The 18947-nt window shown below is 54.6% G+C and overlaps 8 protein-coding genes across 8 annotated transcripts; 7 read left to right on the forward strand and 1 right to left on the reverse strand.

Moving 5' to 3' along the window:
• Positions 1-759: 759 nt before the first annotated feature.
• On the forward strand, positions 760-1971 carry M409DRAFT_69630 (uncharacterized protein; the record flags this gene model as incomplete). The annotated part of the gene is made up of 1 exon (XM_033818382.1): positions 760-1971. The coding sequence occupies one exon, from the start codon at positions 760-762 to the stop codon at positions 1969-1971; it is 1212 nt and encodes a 403-aa protein (XP_033662728.1).
• Positions 1972-2242: 271 nt separating this feature from the next.
• On the forward strand, positions 2243-3727 carry M409DRAFT_58907 (uncharacterized protein; the record flags this gene model as incomplete). The annotated part of the gene is made up of 5 exons (XM_033814028.1): positions 2243-2490; positions 2549-2880; positions 2940-3256; positions 3298-3478; positions 3546-3727. The coding sequence occupies 5 exons, from the start codon at positions 2243-2245 to the stop codon at positions 3725-3727; spliced, it is 1260 nt and encodes a 419-aa protein (XP_033662729.1).
• Positions 3728-4762: 1035 nt separating this feature from the next.
• Positions 4763-6074, forward strand: M409DRAFT_27897 (uncharacterized protein; the record flags this gene model as incomplete). The annotated part of the gene is made up of 2 exons (XM_033808774.1): positions 4763-5974; positions 6042-6074. 2 exons carry the CDS (start codon positions 4763-4765, stop codon positions 6072-6074), a joined length of 1245 nt encoding a protein of 414 aa, XP_033662730.1.
• Positions 6075-7444: 1370 nt separating this feature from the next.
• Positions 7445-7827, forward strand: M409DRAFT_27898 (uncharacterized protein; the record flags this gene model as incomplete). Its single annotated transcript, XM_033808775.1, has 2 exons — positions 7445-7561; positions 7615-7827. 2 exons carry the CDS (start codon positions 7445-7447, stop codon positions 7825-7827), a joined length of 330 nt encoding a protein of 109 aa, XP_033662731.1.
• Positions 7828-8009: 182 nt separating this feature from the next.
• On the forward strand, positions 8010-8357 carry M409DRAFT_27899 (uncharacterized protein; the record flags this gene model as incomplete). Its single annotated transcript, XM_033808776.1, has 1 exon — positions 8010-8357. One exon carries the CDS (start codon positions 8010-8012, stop codon positions 8355-8357), a length of 348 nt encoding a protein of 115 aa, XP_033662732.1.
• Positions 8358-10145: 1788 nt separating this feature from the next.
• M409DRAFT_27900 (uncharacterized protein) lies at positions 10146-13664 on the forward strand (the record flags this gene model as incomplete). Its single annotated transcript, XM_033808777.1, has 1 exon — positions 10146-13664. The coding sequence occupies one exon, from the start codon at positions 10146-10148 to the stop codon at positions 13662-13664; it is 3519 nt and encodes a 1172-aa protein (XP_033662733.1).
• Positions 13665-15139: 1475 nt separating this feature from the next.
• On the forward strand, positions 15140-16147 carry M409DRAFT_27901 (uncharacterized protein; the record flags this gene model as incomplete). The annotated part of the gene is made up of 3 exons (XM_033808778.1): positions 15140-15214; positions 15438-15519; positions 15576-16147. 3 exons carry the CDS (start codon positions 15140-15142, stop codon positions 16145-16147), a joined length of 729 nt encoding a protein of 242 aa, XP_033662734.1.
• A 206-nt stretch (positions 16148-16353) lies between these two features.
• On the reverse strand, positions 16354-18654 carry M409DRAFT_58911 (uncharacterized protein; the record flags this gene model as incomplete). The annotated part of the gene is made up of 3 exons (XM_033814029.1): positions 16354-17152; positions 17208-18581; positions 18641-18654. 3 exons carry the CDS (start codon positions 18652-18654, stop codon positions 16354-16356), a joined length of 2187 nt encoding a protein of 728 aa, XP_033662735.1.
• Between the last annotated feature and the right edge of the window lie 293 nt (positions 18655-18947).

The following is an 18947-nucleotide window of genomic DNA, read 5'->3' on the forward strand; positions in this document are numbered from 1 at the left end:
CGTGCGAATGCAACTTGGAAGCTCCCCGCCGTCGATGAGGTGCGGTCTTTGGCTGCCGTGAAGGAGGAGTGGAGCCGCGGCTACTCTTTGGGCTTAGCCGGCTCATGAAGCGAGAGGCTAGCAAGCACGTCCCCGAACTCTCTTCTGACCGCAAAGTTTACGAGGCAATCAACACGACACCCACCCTCTCTGTCGTGTCTCCCTCTCAACGGACATCCAACCCGGAATATCGATGGCCGACGCTCTTACTCAGCACAGAAGCTGTGCTTGCAGAACGACTCGATTCGAAGTCCATGGGCGCTGAGAACGATGCCGGGATGATATGGAATGCTGTGGCGCTGCATTCCCAAGCATTCAAGCATCTGGGCACCGGCCCGCGTCTGCAAGATATGGCCTCGATTCGCTGGAGAATGCGCCCAATGACGCCAGTCTACCATTTTGCGTCGTGCTCTTAAGGTTATTTCTGCTCAGAAGTCAAGACGTGAATAGACTATCGGCTGGCCCAACACAGTCCATCACTTCGACCAGCAGATGACCAGGCAGTGGCGGACGATAAGCAGCTCCGAAGTGTGCCACAACATGCCAGCTTTGCAAACTTCCAGGTTCAGGGTCGAGCACGAGTGGTGACAAGCAAAACTTTCGTGTACCGCCGCTGTCACCATCGCTGCCCATATCTATCTGCCTCTATCTGCTCTCAGCTGGATTCAAAGCTCCACGCATTCCGCGAAATAAACACCAGACATCTCACGGGGCCATGCTATGTCGGATACAACACAATTTCACGTGCCTGACGGCTACTCGCCGCCATTTGCGGTAGTCTCTGGATCGGACCATGGAGGCATTATCATCGTTGTGACCTCCATAGGATTGGCGATGGCCATATTCTCGACCATAATTCGCGTCTACGTGAAGGCAGTTTCAAGACAGCAAGCCGGACTGGACGACATTCTTCTTGCCATTGGCACACTACTCGCATTCGCCCAACAGAGCGTTATCCTGGCCGCTTGCGCGAAAGGCCTTGGACGATCAGTCGGGTTGATACAGCCTTCTGCGCTTCGATACGTTGAGAAGTCATTTTACAGTAGCCAGATTCTCACTGTCCTCGCCCTCGGGCTTTGCAAGTGCTCTGTGGCCTACTTTATTGTCAGGCTGACCCCCAAATCGACGATGCAGAAAACCATGGACTCCATCATCATCGCATCTATTGCCTGGACCGTTGCTGCAGTCCTTGCATTTGCACTGCAATGCAGCCTTACCGATCCCTGGTCCTTTGAAGATGGCTCTTGCACAAATGTGTATGTTCGTGTAATGGCCATCTGCGCATTCGACATAGCACTGGAGCTGGCGCTTTTCATGGCTGCTATACTGCTTGTATCCAGGCTACACACCGCCCTACTCAAGAAAGCCATTGTCGTCTTTGCCTTTGGGTTGCGCCTGCCAATAGTCGCCTTTATTGCCGCTCGAATGGCCACGTTCAATCGAGACGATCTCACCAACTTCGCTCGGTCTGAGAGCCTCTACTTGGTCTGGACCGTGACACAGATCAACTATTCACTGATCTCAGCGACGCTACCAATCTTCCGCCCCTTCATCAAAGATCTTTCAACATTCTACGGCGCGCTGCAACACAGTGATTCTTCCAGCGGCTCCAGATCTCGATCCAAATCGTATCAATTGTCGACATTTAAGACGAGACGTTCAGATCAAGCGAAGGGCAGCAAGGGCAGCAAGGGCAGCGTACTCGGGAGTAATCATCAATCCTTGAGCAATGATGGTCTGATCTCGTTCGACTTTGGCGCTGATAATCTGGACGTTCACACAACTACTCAATGCGAAGCTGAAGTGCAGAGCGGGCCATCGAGGACTTCTGACAACCCTCATCTGAGCAACCATAGCCTGGGAAGCAACGATAGCCAAAAGATGATAATACGCGTGGATAGAACGGTCGATGTGGTGGACAGACCTTTATGACAACATAAAGCCTGTCTTGGCTTTTCCGCTGGCCTTATCCGTCTCTCCCGTTACGACAACATAAGATACGATGTCGCTACAGCCCAGAATGGAGTCAAGTCAAGGCAACCTCCAGCCTCGCTGAGTAGATTGACAGTACCTCTGCAGTGGGCACGGTATTTAGAGTTTCAAGTTGTGAACGGAACTGGTCCGCCTCGGCCCGATATACACGCAATTTCTAGCCACAGCTCACTCACAGACATCCTCATTCCTTTGCTCCACCGCGACAGATATGGCGCCACCCACCAACGCCTTCAGAGCCGTCTCCCGAGTTGCATGGCACCGCTCTACACCCAACTATCGCAGACCATTTGTTGCAATAACTCGTGGGCGGTTGGTCGAAGAAGAGACATTACCCCACTACGATCCGGAACAGTTCTATCCTGTCAACATCGGCGACGTGTTAAACGGCAAGTACGAGGTCACGGGGAAGCTGGGCTTTGGAGCTTACTCAACAAGCTGGCTCTGTCGGGACATTCAGTACGGTGTCACTGCGGTCTAATTAATACTGGCTCACGATTTGTCTGACTTGGCCTAGGAGACATAAGTTTGCCGTCCTGAAGGCATCGACATCGCTTCGAGAATTTCCCGTCGCAACCCACCGCGAGTTCAAGGTCTATGAGCACCTCGCGAGCATCGAATCGGATCATCCAGGGCAATCGCTAATTCGAGAGCTCTGGGACACATTCGAGGTCACCAGCACTGCCGGGCAACACCAATGTCTTATGCTTCAACCGATGCATATGACTCTCCTTGAGATGATGGAGCGAAATCCCAGACCGTTCGATATGCCGCTTCTCAAGATGACGCTTCAACGAGTGTTGCTGGCGCTTGACTTTCTTCATACTGAAGCTGATGTCATTCACCTTGGTACTGCTCCTCAATCGCATCTTTGAGCCTGAGGTAGGCACTTTGGCTGACTAGGCTAGATCTGAAGACCGACAATCTGATGCTCAGCCTGGAGGAAGACGCAATGCTGAGTGATTTCATGGACAAAGAGATCAGACAGCCGAGCCCTCGAAAGAAGGTAGATGAATCGCGCACGATCCATCAAAGCTCAAAATTTCGCCAACCTTCCGCAGGAGAGGGCTTCGGCCTCCCGATTCTGTGCGACTTTGGGGAGGCTAGAATCGGACAGATACAGGAGACCGGCCCCTTCGTACAACCACACATTTATCGAGCCCCGGAAATCATTTTTGAGATGGCGTGGGGAAGTGCTGTCGATATTTGGAACCTCGGGGCTCTCGTAAGTGGTGATGAAAGTTTCACTTGACTCTGAGGTTCTAGCTAATAGCAAGTCAGATTTGGGATCTCTTCGAGGGTTATCATCTGTTTGGCGACATCTTCAGCAGTAACGGCAAGCACGATCCATTCAAGCATCTGGCACTGATGGTCGCGTTACTTGGGCCACCACCGGGTGATTTCGTGCGGCGCAGCGAGACAACCGAGCAATGTTTTGATCGTGATGGTAAACCCACCTCTCCTCTTTCCTGCAATTGTTCCAACCTTCGGCTCTCAATCTGATTGTTATGCAGGCGCTTGGATTGCTTGCAACGAAGCGGCTGTGCCATCGACGACCCTGGAAGATCTAGAGATTCGACTGTCAGGCTCCGAGAAAGAGAAGTTTCTTGGTTTCGTTCGGTCAATGCTTAAATGGCTGCCGGAGGAGCGCAAGACCGCCGCGCAATTGCTTGACGATCCATGGCTACTCTTTTGAACCACACCGCATGCTGTCTCCACACTATCATGCACGCCTTGGCGAAATGCTCAAGGCTGCCAGGTGCTCTTCAGTCACCGCTTTCCTGCCCGCCGAACAGAACGCTGGGTCCAGGATGCAGGGAATGGCGTTCCGACACGCTGCTCGTCGTACCACAACGCATAGGATCGAGTTGTGACATCTACTTTCGGCGTTCCGCCCAAAGTGGAACGACATGGCACAGAATGGCACCGATATTATATCTCCGAGTTCTTGGACGACTAAGCTCTAAATCGTACTTTCGATTGCTTAGATAGCTCGCGAGCAATGGGAAAATATTTTCCAATCTGAGCGAAATAAGGTGGGTACTGATAGGTATGATATTGAGCTTGAGGATCTCTTTACCCTCGTCGGTCCGCTCAGAGTGTACTGCAATGCGTGCGGACATCGTGCCCCTCGGAGATCTGGAGCGACCAGGTTCACGATCGCAGCGGCCTTCTAATGGAAGCGCCAGCTGACGTGCGAATGCAAGTTCCAATTTCAGCCCTGGAGCAGAACAACGACAGCACGTGTGCCTTATTTAGAGTTTGCGCCGTTCGGTGGAACTCCTCTTCTCCTCTTCGAAACGGATGCAGTCCTGCTGGCTCTCCTCTACACTCCAGCCGATTCGAGACCAAAGCAACACAAATAGTGCTGATATCACAGCATAGAGGGCCAGAATCCAGCTGCAAAACCCGCGAATCCACCCTTGTGATCGAAAGACGATTCTGTGCGAGATGACAAGCCCGACTGCTCTTACGACAAGACCAACGCGGACACGAGCATCACACACAAAATCAAGGCGAGGCTGTGTCACTTGCAAGTACGCTTCAATAATCCAACCCACATTGGAAAAGCGGTACAGCATCGATGCTAATGATCATCAGACAACGCCATCTCAAATGCGATGAGACGTGGCCAACTTGTCGACGGTGCCAGCGTACAGGCGTTGAATGTGAGAGGGTGGAAGTGCTCCCAAGGCGAGTGCGACGCTCGTCGGGCTTTCGAGCTTTCAAAATGGTGTACAACATTCCTGAGCCAGATGATGCTCCGCCCCTAGGCGATCTGGGTTTCTTTCAGCATCGCACCCTGCCAGTGCTTCGCAAATTCCAACCATCGTCTCTCTGGGATGTTTCAGCTCCACGACTTCTGTTGTCAACGAGCTCCTTTCGCAGTGTCGCCAAAGCCTTAGCGCATCAGCAGCGGCTTGCCGAGAGCCCGAACACCACCCAAATGGAGGGTGTAGACAGAGCCTATGTGGACGCCATCTCCCTAGTACGCAAATCGATAGACGCTTACTCCGGCGAAGAACGCACTACTCTGGCCTTCGAATGTCTGCTCTTGGTGATACTAGAGTCTCTACGAGGTTCTAAGTCAGAAATGATTGTTCATCTTCACCACGGCATTCGAATCGTGTTTGAGAGTTCCAAAGAGTCTCTGAAATCTGGGAATATGAAGGAGATTGGAAGATGCTTGCGCCAATATGGAGTCAGTACCATGCTTCTCAACCCATTTCTGCCGCCTGCTCGACAGACACAGCACGTGATGTGGCGCACGGCGAGCCTCGATGACGATACGCCCGGCGACTCTACGACTGACGACCTTCGCAAGGTATCTAATGACGTTTACCGTCTCATCCTCGAGACTCTGGCGATTATGTATCATGTGTCCTTAAATGAGGGGCACTTGGGCTTGGTCTTTTGCGAGGAAGTCGCCCGGGTGAGGGCGAAACAAGCTCGCCTGGAGGAAATTTTCCATCAAAGACGCCAAACGTGTACAGGCGAGGACGTACAAGCACGTGCTCTTTGGGACCTCACTGAAGCTCGGTGTCTCTTAGCCAAGGCACACCTAAACTACGTCTGGGCCTGCGACGTCGAAGCCTTCCATGCCGAAATCGAAACATTCAGAGCAGTTATTGACCTCGTCGATTCGGCACTCTCGCGGATTGAGGAGAGCGAATCAGATATATCGACTCTGACATTCTCTGTCGGCCTCGGGGCCATATCTGCACTCGAGCTTGTGGCATGGAGATGTCCTGATGTGAACCTACGGAACGAAGCAGTCGACCTACTAGAAAGATGCCCTCGACAAGAGGGACTTTGGAATGCAGACGAGCGAAGCAAGCTGTGGCGTAGCATGATCGCAAACGAAGGAACCAACTATACCGACCACATGTGGAACTACGAGCTGCCAACCGAGGGCATTGAATCTGTTCTCACACCAGGAACGGTATGCGTCTTGTGAATTGCACATCCCGCGTTTGGTCAACGCTTGTGTCTGCTGATGATCGCGGCAGCCGCTCAAACAGCAAAGCCAGCTGCAGAGGTAGTGACATGCAATGGAGACATCGACCGCAGACCAGTCCCAGTCAGGACATCTTGAATACGTCCGCCTTTAGCGTGGAGTACTCTGAAGCTTATCCACAACAATTTGTGCTACCGATTGGCACATCCGCATTCGGAATGTCACCAAGGCCCTTTCATGACCATCAGCGCAGTGTCTTCTGGAGAATGCGAAGATCATCGGCCCAGCCGTCGCCGTCCGAGTAACTCAGGATACGCCACCGGTGACCGGATACGATGCAGAGCTCAAGTGAATGGGCAGGTATATTGGCAACGAGCGGACATATGAAAGGGCGAAGTCCCCTCGTGCAACGTGGCACCGTGCTGCCGAGTGAAAGAAAGTCGATCTCTTGCAAAGATGATGCTGGGGAACTTTGCCAAGTTTTTCACCCTCGCCGCGTGGGCAGAAGCGGTGCTGCTGCCGAGCCAGGACCCATTCTACGGTCAACCGGCTAACGTTTCAGAGCCATCATCGAGGCTAGAAGTATTTCCACGAATATCGACAACCTGTCCCCCAATTAGCCCAACATCACTGTGGACTCGGCGTATAAGTACCTGCATAGGACGACCGATAGCTTGGGAAACGCCGTCGCAGCAGTGACAACGTTACTGGTGCCTTATAAGGCGGACTCCTCAAAGATGCTTTCGTACCGGACTGCCTATGTAAGCCACTACCATCCCGACTTTGCGACATAATCTGCGACCATAAATTCAGACTGCCTTATCATACAGGATTCCTCGAACAACGATTGCAGCCTTTCATACTCCCTCCAAGCGAGCGCCAATTGCACGGCCTTTGTCGATGTTGTGATCGCAAGCCCGACTATATCGGCGATGCTCTCTTACCCGGCAACATTGACTGTTCCAAATTACGGCCGCACTTGACCAAGGCTGGCACGTTGTCACTTCGGATTACGAAGGCCTCCACGCGCTGTACGTCGCAGGCGTCCAATCTGGCTACGCTACCCTCGATTTCGTCCGCGCACTTTTCAACGATGTCTCCACGGCTGGACTTGATGCCAAGGCGAGATATGCCAGGTGGGGGTATTCTGGCAGATCTCTTGCGTCGGAGTGGGTGGAAGTGCTCTAACTCAGCCAATGCTGTGTCGATACTGCTAAAGCGTTCACATCTGGCGGACACGCTCGAGGCTGCCAAACAGTCTGAGTCCCCGCTTCCATACTGGCATAGTCGCTTCCTCAGCCTCTGAAAACGACCACGAGGGATGCGGGAAACGGCATCCCAATATGCTGGTCGCCATGGGAGACCGTAGAAGAGGACGCAGTCTCCCAGCTCCTCACGATAAGATCCAGCAAAGGAAGAAATAAAATCGTGTCGCCAAACGAAGTACCGTCCTCAATGGCCAACGTCATTCGCCGATTCATCTCCTACGTTGGCAAGGTCAAATTGGGCGACTTCAAAGATCCGTCCCTCCTGAAGCAAGTCCATAAGTATTGCAATGACCAGGAGACTCGCGTCAGTGTGGCTTCCATCCAGCGAAAAAAAAACAATATGCTCAATGAATACAGGATCCACGTATCAAGCAAGCATCGATCCAGGGCACTGAGCTGCATCAGTCTCACAAAGATCCAAATGACCCAAAGAAGGTCATCTCCATCAAGTTCCTGGATGAAGAGGGAAAGAGAGTGGGAACGGGACATCTCCACGAGGATGGGACCTCAACCTTTCGTCACAAGCAAAAGCCGCCACCTTCTGATCCATCGCCGGGGGACTCCAAGTGAAATGTGTGACTTACACCGAGTTCCGATCCATCGCAGCCGGCTGTCTGACGCAAACGATGTCGACAGGCGCTTCGCAAAATCTATACGGCTACTTCACACGCGGCAGACAGTCCATCTACAACTGAGCGCCACAGTCCGTCCTCAACGCGAGCGGGATCGTGGGCCAGCACGGCATCCCGACAATGCGAATGTTCATCTTCAAAGCCATCGCCGACGAAATCAGCCCCTCGAAAAAGACCGACGAGTTTGTCTCTTGGTACTGCACTCAACACGACGTCGGGGTGAATATTGAGTATCATAAGGATGTCATTGGGAATCATGCGACGGAGGCTATTACGGGTAGTGGGAGTGCTTTTGAGTGGGTTGCGGATCGGTTGGAGGGCATGGCAGTGAAGGGGAAGGGGTGTGTGACGGAACATGTTGCTTTGACGAGTGTGGATTTGGGGACGGTTGGGAAGTTGGGGAGTGAGGTTGTGGCCGTTTTGCAGGATTTGCTGGGTGGGAGGCTGGGGCCTGTTGTTAGTAGGTGATGGAAAGCAGATGAGCTCAAAAAGAATCCAGAAAGGATCCACCCTGGCGATATGGACTTTCGACAATTTTGCTGCACCTTCCAATTGTAGGGTTGTCGGGAAGTAGGTAAGTGGCATGTGAGATACGGAGTGATCGTGCGCGGAATCAGTCGTGAAGGATCATTGCAGCAGACCCACGTGAAGCATTACCATTTCCGACGATCCTTGCAGGTAATAGACCGGCCAACCTTGATGAGTGGTGGGCCAGCTGTGAACGGAAGCAGTAAGATGGAAAAGTTTGTCTCAAGACGCGCGATTTCGATGGGGCTCTAGACAATGATGAGAAAAGGCCAGGTAGTAATAGCTCAGTCGCTTAACCACGGCTTGAGCCTGAGGGGTATGTGTGCGAATGCGGAGGTGAGCAATATAGGCTTGGTGAGGTGAGGTGAGGTGAGGTGAGGAGAGAAGCAGAGGAGCTGCGGGCGAGGAAGCGATCGGGTTTGCGTGCAGGCATGCCCGTGACAGGAACGCAGCCAGCAGCAGCAGTGGAGTCATCAGCCTTCTGACAGCGCAGCCGCGGAAAGCGAGTGTGCTGTGCTGAGAGTACAAGCAAACTTGTTGCTAATAATGAAACTTGTATTCACGTTGGCGGGTGGTACCGATGACCGCAGTGGAGGAAGGCAATAGTTGGAAGGGCGTTGCTGTGTGAAGACGACCAGGACACGTTGATGAACAAGTCTCAACTCGGCAGGAACGACGGCAAGACAGGGTATGAGCGATGGAGCTCCTGCTTGCTGGAGGAGACATGGAAGGAGCGCAGAGGATATGACGGCGAGGTGCGGTTCGGGTAGTCCCTCTCTCTGCCTCCGTGCTCATTTTCTCTGCCGGACTCCACTGCTGGCACACACACACACCACACCTCACTCGTCAATTTGCACTTCCTCTGCTCCTTCCCTCTCTACACCTCCTGCCGTCTTGCGTGCGAGATCCCACCCTTCCTTCCGCCCCCACCACGCAGCGTGTGTCGTGCCTGCCAGACGAACGCCTTGTGCAACCACCGCCGCCGACCGTTGATTTGGTTCTGTGCCGGCCGCGAGCACAGACCTGCCTGGAAAAAACCTTAGGTCACCGCACACGCTTCACCACCTCCGCTGCAACCCATCCACCCCTTCGCCCTCGCTCCAGCACCTCCGCTGTGACCACCGCCGACCGCATTCCCCACCGCCAGAGCTCGCCAACCGCTTGCCCGTCGTCGCCGTGAGATCCACCCTCAGCCGACTACCTCCAAGCTCGAGGGCTACCCGCACCGTCTATTTGCACCGTGCCAGCAAATCACGCGCCGACCATTAATTACCGAGTACGTGCACTCTCTCGCCCTTCACACACCACCTGCGACGTTTGTCGCCATCGCCGCATCTATTTGCTAATACATCGTGGTGTCCAGATCCGCCATCTTCGCTTGCTGAACTCCGTCTGCTTCTAACGGCCGCACTTCCACAACGCGATCCTCGTGCGCGCGTCACATCACCGCCGACCACCTCTCCCACCCCGTCGATATCCTTTCACGGACATCCTCACCCGACGAGAGCGGTTTCGGCAAAAGGTCATTTCTACACGCCCATCCCGCGCGCCACGTTGTGCGCGGCAGCAGCAGCGGCAGACGTCTGCACCAGCATCGCAGAAGGGCAGGGGTCGCAGCGTCTGCTGGACACTCCATACGAATCGCCCGCTGGGGCAAACCCGAACACGGGAGGCGTGACAGTCTCAGAGCGCTTCTCCTACTGCTCCACGCGGTACCGACAGAGCGCAATGGCTGCTGTCAACTCAAGCCCCAGTGGCTTCTCATATGCACAGGCCGCTGCCAAGGCCCACGCACCAGCGACGAATTCGCAAACACCATCCAGCAAGGTGACTTCAGGCACCGCTACTCCAGCTACCGGCACCTTCTCTGAACTCGGGCCAAACAGCAATTGGGCCGACGATGTAGAAGCTACCGAGGGAGACAAGACCACGGAGTCCAGAAAGACCGCACAGAAGCAGGCCGAGCCTTCACAGGCCAAGGACAGTGCTGTTGAGCGCACCAAGTCTGAGAGCCGAGCTCAAAACGGTTCGTCCGGCGTATCATCACCAGACCTCACAGCATCATCGAGCACGACTAATACGGACGATGCTTCCTCAGCGCCCAGTGGCGGTTCGTCATCAGAGACGACTTGGGACACCAAGTCGCAGAACTCCGAGCCAGCTTGGATAGCTGAGCGTAAGGAGCGGCAGAGTGGCCCAGCAGATGAGGGCCGAGGCAAGCGTGGAAAGAAGGAGGGAAAAGAGTCAAAAGAGGCCAAGGAGGCTAAAGAGGCCACGGAAGCACCGATACCTCAGCCCCCACCCAAGCCGGTTGTGCTCCACGATGCACCACCACCTGCGGTGAACCCCTGGGCAAAGCGCATGGAAAACGCCAAGTCCAAGCCAGCAGCCCCCATCTCCATACAGTCACTGTCACGACCAGCTCCGCCAGCTCCACATACTCAGAGTGGTCTCAAGGAGAACCAGCGGCCGAGAGCAGATTCACGGAAGAAGGCGAACTCGGTGACGAGCGTTGCTCGTGAGGCAGAGACTCCAGCCACTGGTGATGTGAAGAAGGCAGGTGGCGTTCAAGGTAAGCGTGCCAACCAAGTACGTCCCAAGTCACGTCAAGGCTCTAAGCCAGTCACAGAAGACGCTCGCACGGATTCGATCACACCTTCCGGCAGACCGGCACAACGTGAGCACCAGAGCTTGCCGAACTTGAATACAGCACCGCCACCGGTCAAAGATGAGGTTTCGTGGCCAACGCCAGAGACAGCACAAGAGACTCAGCGCAAGGAAGCTGCTACTGCTGAGAAAGATGCCGGCAAGGAAGCGGATGAGAGCGGCGATGCTGAGCAGAACGCTGGTGCCAAGTCTCGACCGAAGACGACGTGGAAGCCAATTCCTGTCACGCCAACGATCGTGTGGGAGACCGAAGAGATGAATCGGCCCCGCGGACAAGGTGAGAGAGGTGGCCGAGGTGGCGCTGGTAGGGGTCGCGGTGGATTCCGAGGAGCTCCCAACGGCGGAAAGGCTGCAGACCGCGCAGCAGCGAGAGGCAATGGCTCACCTGAGGATGCTGAAGCCGGTGCTGGTGCAGGCCAGCGTGGTCGTTCCAACACAGTCGATCGTGAGGCCATGCCTCCTCCACCCAAGCCTGTCCGACCATCCAGCGCAAGTGAGTCGCGTGATGGACGCAAGGCTCGTGAGCAGAGCTTTTCTGGGCGCCAGCGATTCGCAAAGGGTGCCACGGACGGCTTCTCGGGCAGCGAAACCACTGCTCCGTCCGTTCCCTTCTCCGATGCACGTCGAGCCAAGTCACCTTCCAAGATGGATGACACCCAGGACGTGAAGATTCCAGAGCCTATTCCCCGCCGGAGTCCCAGCGACTCGCAGCGTGAGAGCAGCCGTGAAGACGGATCCTCTCGTGAAGGCTCGGCGACGAAGGCGACTCCAGGAGAGGGCAAGAAGGAGTCGCGATCTTTCGAAAGCCATAACGGCAAGGAGTGGAATGGTGCCCCACGTGGTGGAAAGCGTAATGGCCGAGGCCGTGGTGGTTCTCGCGAGTCCATCAACGGACATCAGGCCAACCAGATGTTCCCCAACGGCCACGCCATCGAATTCGCTGGTGGCAACCCATTTGCCTCACCTACTTCACCTGCTTCGTACCAGCCAACTCGAGGGCAGTTCAACTATGGAGGACGTGGAGGTTGGCCACGCAACCCAAATCCTCGCTCACAGTCGATACCTGTCGACAGTCCGTACGCAGGAGCGCGACCATACTGGCCTCAGCCACCGCCTCCCATGCAGACCTACTACCCCAACATGTACGACTATCAAGCTGGCGTGCCAATGTCTGCCATGCCTTACAACCCGATGATGGACCAGCAATACCTCATGGACATGATCAGCACTCAGCTCGAGTACTACTTCTCCATTGACAACCTGATCAAGGACATGTACCTTCGACGAAACATGGACTCGCAGGGCTACGTATTCCTCGACATCATCGCCAACTTCAACCGCATCAAGCAGCTCACCGTTGACAAGGAGATGCTCAAAGCTGTCTGCCTTCGATCTGACATCATCGAAATTCGCGTAGGCGACGACGGTAAGGAGCGCCTGCGACGTCACAATCAGTGGGAGCAATTCCTGCTGCCTGTGGATCAGCGTGACGCCAGCGCTCAGAACGATGGTCCTCAGAATGCCAAGCGTCCTGAGCACCCGCAAATTCACATCTGGTCACCTCCAATGGGCGGTCGTCCACCTCCATATCCCGCCACTCAAGGACCGCAACGGAGGTCATACGATGCTGGGTTTGGCATGAGCGGCACTGTCCCTTCCTTTGCTCCATTCTCGCCACTGAGTGAGAATCCCTTCGGCGACGTGCCTAATGGAGACGAGATTCGGGGACGTGCTGCCAAGTCTCCCATCCGCGAGAACAGTGCTTCGCCCATGCACCAGGCGATCCTCAATGCAGCTGATGGGCAGGACACCGAACCCGACGTGTTCCCTGACGAGCACGCAGGCACTCTGACCGTCGTCGTGAAGATGAACCCACAGCGTGCCCATCATCACGCCGCGGCGAGGACGTTCTCGAATGGCTCGATCGACACTCGCAGCGTCTTCAATGATCTTGACAAGACGGTCGAGGGCGTCCCTGCTACCAATGGAGAGCCTGTCGTTAATGGCGAGAAGCATTCGCCAAACATCACGCGCCTCTCAAGCCCAGGCATTGGACGATCTCCCGAAAAGACGAACGGTGCCGCCGAACTCATGCTGCTCTGGGTGAAGGATAAGGAAGTCCCTCAGGACAACCTCCCTCAGGACGCCACCCTCGAGCCCTACATCCAGCTCCACCAAAAGGCGCTCGATCAGCGCAAGCAAGCTGCCACTGGCACATGCCCATACGACCTCGATGTCCTCTACCAGTTCTGGTCGCACTTCTTGATCCGCAACTTCAACCGAAGAATGTACGCCGAATTCAAGATGCTGGCGCATGGTGACGCCGAGGAGCGTCACAACAAGGTCGGTCTACAGAACTTGGTTCAGTTCTACGCCAAGGCTCTTGGAAGCAGCAACACCATCCGTGACCACGTTGTCAACGATTACGTCCAGCTAGTCAAGAACGAGCCACAAATCACCAAGGATCTGGCGTTCAAGCAGCTTCGTTCGGCTTGGCGCAACGGGGCTCTCAATCTTAAGAACCGCAAGAAGCTGACCGAGATTTTGGACGAGTCACTGAGAGACCAGCTCGAGTCGTGATACCGTCCACACGAATCTTGGCCTCCGAAGTCCATTGTTCTGGAAGCATCAACATCATCGCTATGACCACCCACTGTGGTCTACGCACCTATGAGACACCCTCACTCTTAATGCGCACGCGAGCTCGCCATGTACTGGCTGGAAGCGATGCGAATACTACGAACAGTATGCCAACCAATCTTGGCAACGTGTTTCTCCGACGCACCGAAACAGATACCATACTCTTATCAGTTGCTGGCTGCGGAAGCTGTGGATGTTTTGCCCGTGGCTCCTCAGTTGCCAGCTGCCTGGCGTTCCCGGCGTTTCTTTCGACTCATTCGGCCGGGTGCATACTTCAAAAACTCCCAACAAAAGCATGACTTATACTTTTTTCGACTTGTTGATTGACGACTACCAATGCATAGATCTGGGCGCGCGGATGGCTTCTGGGATGGCGTTGGGACAGAGTCAATCGATGACATTCTTCTTCTCTACTTCGACTGTTACTACGTGGATGGATGCGATGCGATGCAGATGAAAAGGGCGGTCTTCGTGGGGTCTACGATCGATGTTGCGATGTGGAAAGGACACGGCGGAATCGTCATTACAAACATTCAACGCGATGTTACGGCGGCAGCTGGCCATTCTGACACCACTTGCATGATCGACGACGACGGGAACGGGATTGCTTGTCTTCGGTGGTCATCGCTCTTTCAGGCGGAATTACATGCACGAAGGGACTTGTGAAAATAGGAATGGCTGCTGTTGCTTTTGATTGTTCATGTTTCTTTCCTTTTCCCGAGGTTTTGGCTTGCAAGCGGCCAGCGCGAATGCATAGCGAGCGTTTTCGCACTGGGGGGTTATTCAAGAAAAAAACACTACTCATACCATGGACACGCGACTTCTTCGCCTGTCACGCAAAACCCTTTTTCCGCAAAACCCTTTTTCCGCAAAACCCTTTTTCTGCAACACGATCGTTTTGGAGGTGAGGATGAGACGGGTTGCGATTACGCGGCCACGAAGCAAAAGGAGAGGAAGGAGTGTAGATAGGACGTGGAAAACAAAAAGGGGAGAAATGGATCGCTGCGCAATGTATCTCTCTATTCTTTTCCTCCAATACCTTGACATGTGAACGTGAAATGTGAGTGAATCAGCAGCAAGCACGTGCTGGTCGGCCTGCACGAAAGAGGAGGGCGCCGCTGCCGGAACGGGAAGGCGTGCCGATATAGGGTTTTCTCACTTTCCACCGGGATTAAAAAGAAGGGGCGACAGAACACCTTTTTTCGTACAACGGAGAGAAGTTTTGTTTTTCTTGACCGACTGTTCGGAATCTGGAAATATTAGAAGCAAACTGGTTGACTGGCACTTCCTCCCCGCGCTGTCAGACTCATCAAGAAGAAAAGAACAAGACCGTTTTAGGCGGCCAACACCGGACGATCACGAACGACGAACGAATCCCTACGGAAAAGAATCGATCGCCGGAAGACTTTTTGAGGATGCCACACCATGAGGAGAACAACTTCAGTGCGCCGGCGGAGGTGCAGGAGTTTGAGGCGTTGTTGTTTGATATGGTGAGTTTCACATCGACATTTCTGTTGGGAACGTCTGCGAAGGTCATGGGAGAAAAAAGTGTCTGAGAAACTTGACGGGAGATTCTTGAGGAGAGGTGTTTTTTGAGGTTGAATGAATATGATCTTTCTCGTGGCTTATGAAGATGGATTTCTACTAGACTCCCAGACTTTTGATGATCGCGAGATGAGGAGTACTATTCGCTAACGATATGTGCATTCCTAGGACGGAACGATCATTGACTCCACGGAAGCTATCGTGAAACACTGGCATCAGATCGGCAAGGAAATCGGTGTGCCCGGAGAAGGTAACGTACCATCCACCCCCCAACAACAACCTTCACTCTCCTAACAATTTCCCCAGAAATTCTCCTCACCTCCCACGGCCGGCGCTCCATCGACGTCCTCGCGCTCCTCGCCCCCGACCGCGCCAACTGGGACTACGTCTGCCTCGCTGAAGGCAACATCCCGAAGCTCTACGGCTCCTCCATCGTCGAGATCCCCGGCTCCCGCACGATCCTCTCGCAACTCGACGCCGTCGGCGCGCCGTGGGCGATCGTCACGTCGGGGACCCGGCCTTTGGTGCAAGGCTGGCTGGATGTGATGAAGCTCGCGCAGCCGAAGAATATGGTCACGGCCGAGGAAGTCGTGCATGGGAAGCCGGATCCGGAGTGTTATCGGATGGGGGCGAAGAGGCTGAATTTCGAGGGGGAGGGGAGCAAGGTGGTGGTTTTTGAGGATGCTCCGGCCGGGGTGAGGGCGGGGAAGGCGGCGGGATTTCGGGTCGTGGGGTTAGCTACGACGCATGCGGTGGAGGCGCTGAGGGAGGCTGGCGCGGATTGGATTGTGAGGGATATGAGGAGTGTGGTGTTTAAGGGGTGGGATGGGAAGAGGGGGGTTGTGGAGGTGGAGATTCGGGAGGGGTTGGTGGTGTGACGAGATTGATGGAGGGGAGTGAGGGGTGGTTGTGTGTGTTTGGGAGGGGAGATGAGTGGTTTAGCGGCATATGATATAGATGAGAGATGATTAGAGAGTACAATAGAGTATTCGTGGTATAAATCGTTAGACGAGAAAAGAGACATGATAACGAAATCGAAACGAATCCTTCACGCTTTCCAACGTCTCATCTCTATGTACATCCATTACTTAGGGGTATCAACAATCTGCGATGCATCAACCACAGCATCAGGAGTCGCGTTCACATTCACATTCACGTTAGCAGTCGTGGCCGGTACAGCACCAACCACACCACCGGCATCAGCATTCGCATTCAAGACCCCATTCCCCTCCGCCTTCTGTTCCCTCGCCTCCCTCTCCCTCTTCTTCCTCTCCCAAGCCTCATGCAACGCCTCCTTAATCGTCCCCTCGCCCTCGCGAAAATTCGCATCACAAACCTTCACCAGCGTCTCCACCTGCTCCGGCGTCCACACAAGATTATAGCTCCCGCTGAACTTGGCCGTCGAAGGGTCGAAATCCGCCACCGCGCGCTCGTTGGGCAACAGCGGCATGTAGATCATCGTGCACTCGCGGTCGGTGATGGGCGCGGGCGGGTTCCGCACCGTGCGGCCGTAGGAATCCACGACGGTCTGCGGGCGTTCGCAGGGGACGCCGTCGTAGATCTGGGCGTAGAGGCCGTTGAAGCGGTCGGGGTCCTTGGGGTCGTCGCCGGCTTTGATGTCGGCGTGGCGTTTGGTGAATTTGAGGCCGCGGCGGGAGCCGATCTGGTCGACGCGTTCTTGGAAGGTGTCCTTTTGCACGTCCGAGGAGGCGTCCATGTTGATGATGACGTCGGCGTGGCGTTTCGGGTGCAGCAGGACGTAGGTCGGGCAGTTGTTGTCCATGCCGCTGTCGATGAGGTGGATTCGGGGCGAGTTTTCGAGGCCGGGAGGCCGGCCTTTGCCTTGGTCGGCGGGGGTGTAGTGGAACATGAAGTTGTGTTCGCTGGGGGTGGTTAGTGAGGGTTTGCTGGGGTTGAGGGTGTTGGGGGTAAGCATACTTGCACGCGTGTAGGGGGTGGTGGTTTGTAAACTCTTCGGTGCCTTCTTTGCCCCAGAATTTGGTCACGGCATGCGCCATCTTGTGGATGGAGTTGCCAAGGAATCCGGTAGGGAGATTGCGGCTGATGGTGGAAATGTAAGATGTAAGAGGCCCTGCTGGTGCACTTGTGGCGAGACCCAGGAGGAGGGCCAGAGACTGCTCAGGGAGTTGCATTGTTGATTTGCCCTCACTGAATGGACGTCCGAATCCCCATGTTGGGACCCAAGCCTCGATCTCATCGCAGCCGATCTCGTATGGCGTGAACTCGAACCATTGGAACCAGGCGTCTGAGGCGTCTGCGTGGTCACCCGTAGCATGATCTGCGTCCTTGAACGGATGCTCTTTGTCTTCCCAGTCTTTCCAAGGTCTCTCGTGGCGGATGGCGGTCATGATGGGAAGAGGTTCGCTACCGTCATCGGTATACTCTCTCGCGCTGGAGTACTTGTACCAGGATTTTTGATAGCCGGCTACTTCTTTGTGCGCACTTCCGCCTGGATGGCTGGCTGGGTCGTCTTGGAAGAAGATCCAGCCAGTTGTGAAGACGGAGTATAAGTCCATGGCCACGGTTTGAAGACCGCTTTTGCTTTTCTGGATCAGTGGTCCAAGTGTGACTCTAGCACCGCCCGGTGCGCTGAGTATCGTTCGAATAGCATCGCCAGATAGAGGGTGGTAAGGTGAGAATCGCTTCTTGCAGTGATCAATCACCGACTGCATGCTGCCCTTCCCGATGGTATAATACGCCGCGAGAGACCAACATGAGCCAGAAACACCAGAGACGTAAGTGAGGCAATCCCACAGCCCGGCATCTTTCATCTCCTGGCAATAACCCAAGCATCCGATCATGGCACGAAAGCCACCTCCACTGCCACCGAAAGCAACCACAGGCACATCTTCTGGGTTGACATCTGCCGGATTGAGACCCATATACTTGGCAAAGTGATCCCGAGCATTGACTTGGCGCTTAGCAATGAAGTTCTGCTCTTCCGGACAAAGGTCAAGTCCACGGCGAACCTCTGCGACCTTTTCAATTTCTGGAAATATCTTCGGGTCGTTGATTTCATGCTTGACACGAGACTCCAAGGCGGTCATTCCACCCATGATCTTGAGATCCTGGATAGCTTCCGGAAAGGCGGGTTTGATGACCTTGTGGTAGAAAGCACTCGTCTTGGCCTTGAAGAAGTTGGGCTTCTTTCCCTCCTCGCCATCTACCTTGGAAACCTTCATCTTGTCCAGATCCTTATCCAGATCCTCCGTCGAGTCGCTCAGATCCTGCTGCTGGTGGACTTTCTGCTCATATTGCCGTTGTTCTTCAGTCTCGGACCCTCGGATATCGCTTGGCCGCGACAGTCAGTACTTGCATGTCAAAGTGAAGACACTCAATCTGATACGTACGCCTGGCCAGGCATTCTAGAGGCTATCAGCAGTCCCGGACGTCAGCAAACGATGTGAAGCTATACGCGGTGTCCTGATGGCGTGGGGAGTGATGACGCAGGTTTCTGAGGATCTGGAGAAAGAGAGAAACCAGCCTTACCACATGCTGCTCAGCAGCTTCAGCACATGTGGCCAAGCTGCTCCATGAGATTGGTATACAACAGGCTGCTCTCTGCTCTCACTCACAGCTCGTCTATGAGACTACCGGTGCCGTCCGTAACGCGGCCAATGGGAGCAGCAGCACTCGAGCACGAGCTCGTACCTCCGT

Source organism: Zasmidium cellare (genome assembly GCF_010093935.1).
Source record: "Zasmidium cellare ATCC 36951 unplaced genomic scaffold M409scaffold_39, whole genome shotgun sequence".
Classification (NCBI taxonomy): Eukaryota; Fungi; Ascomycota; class Dothideomycetes; order Mycosphaerellales; family Mycosphaerellaceae; genus Zasmidium; species Zasmidium cellare.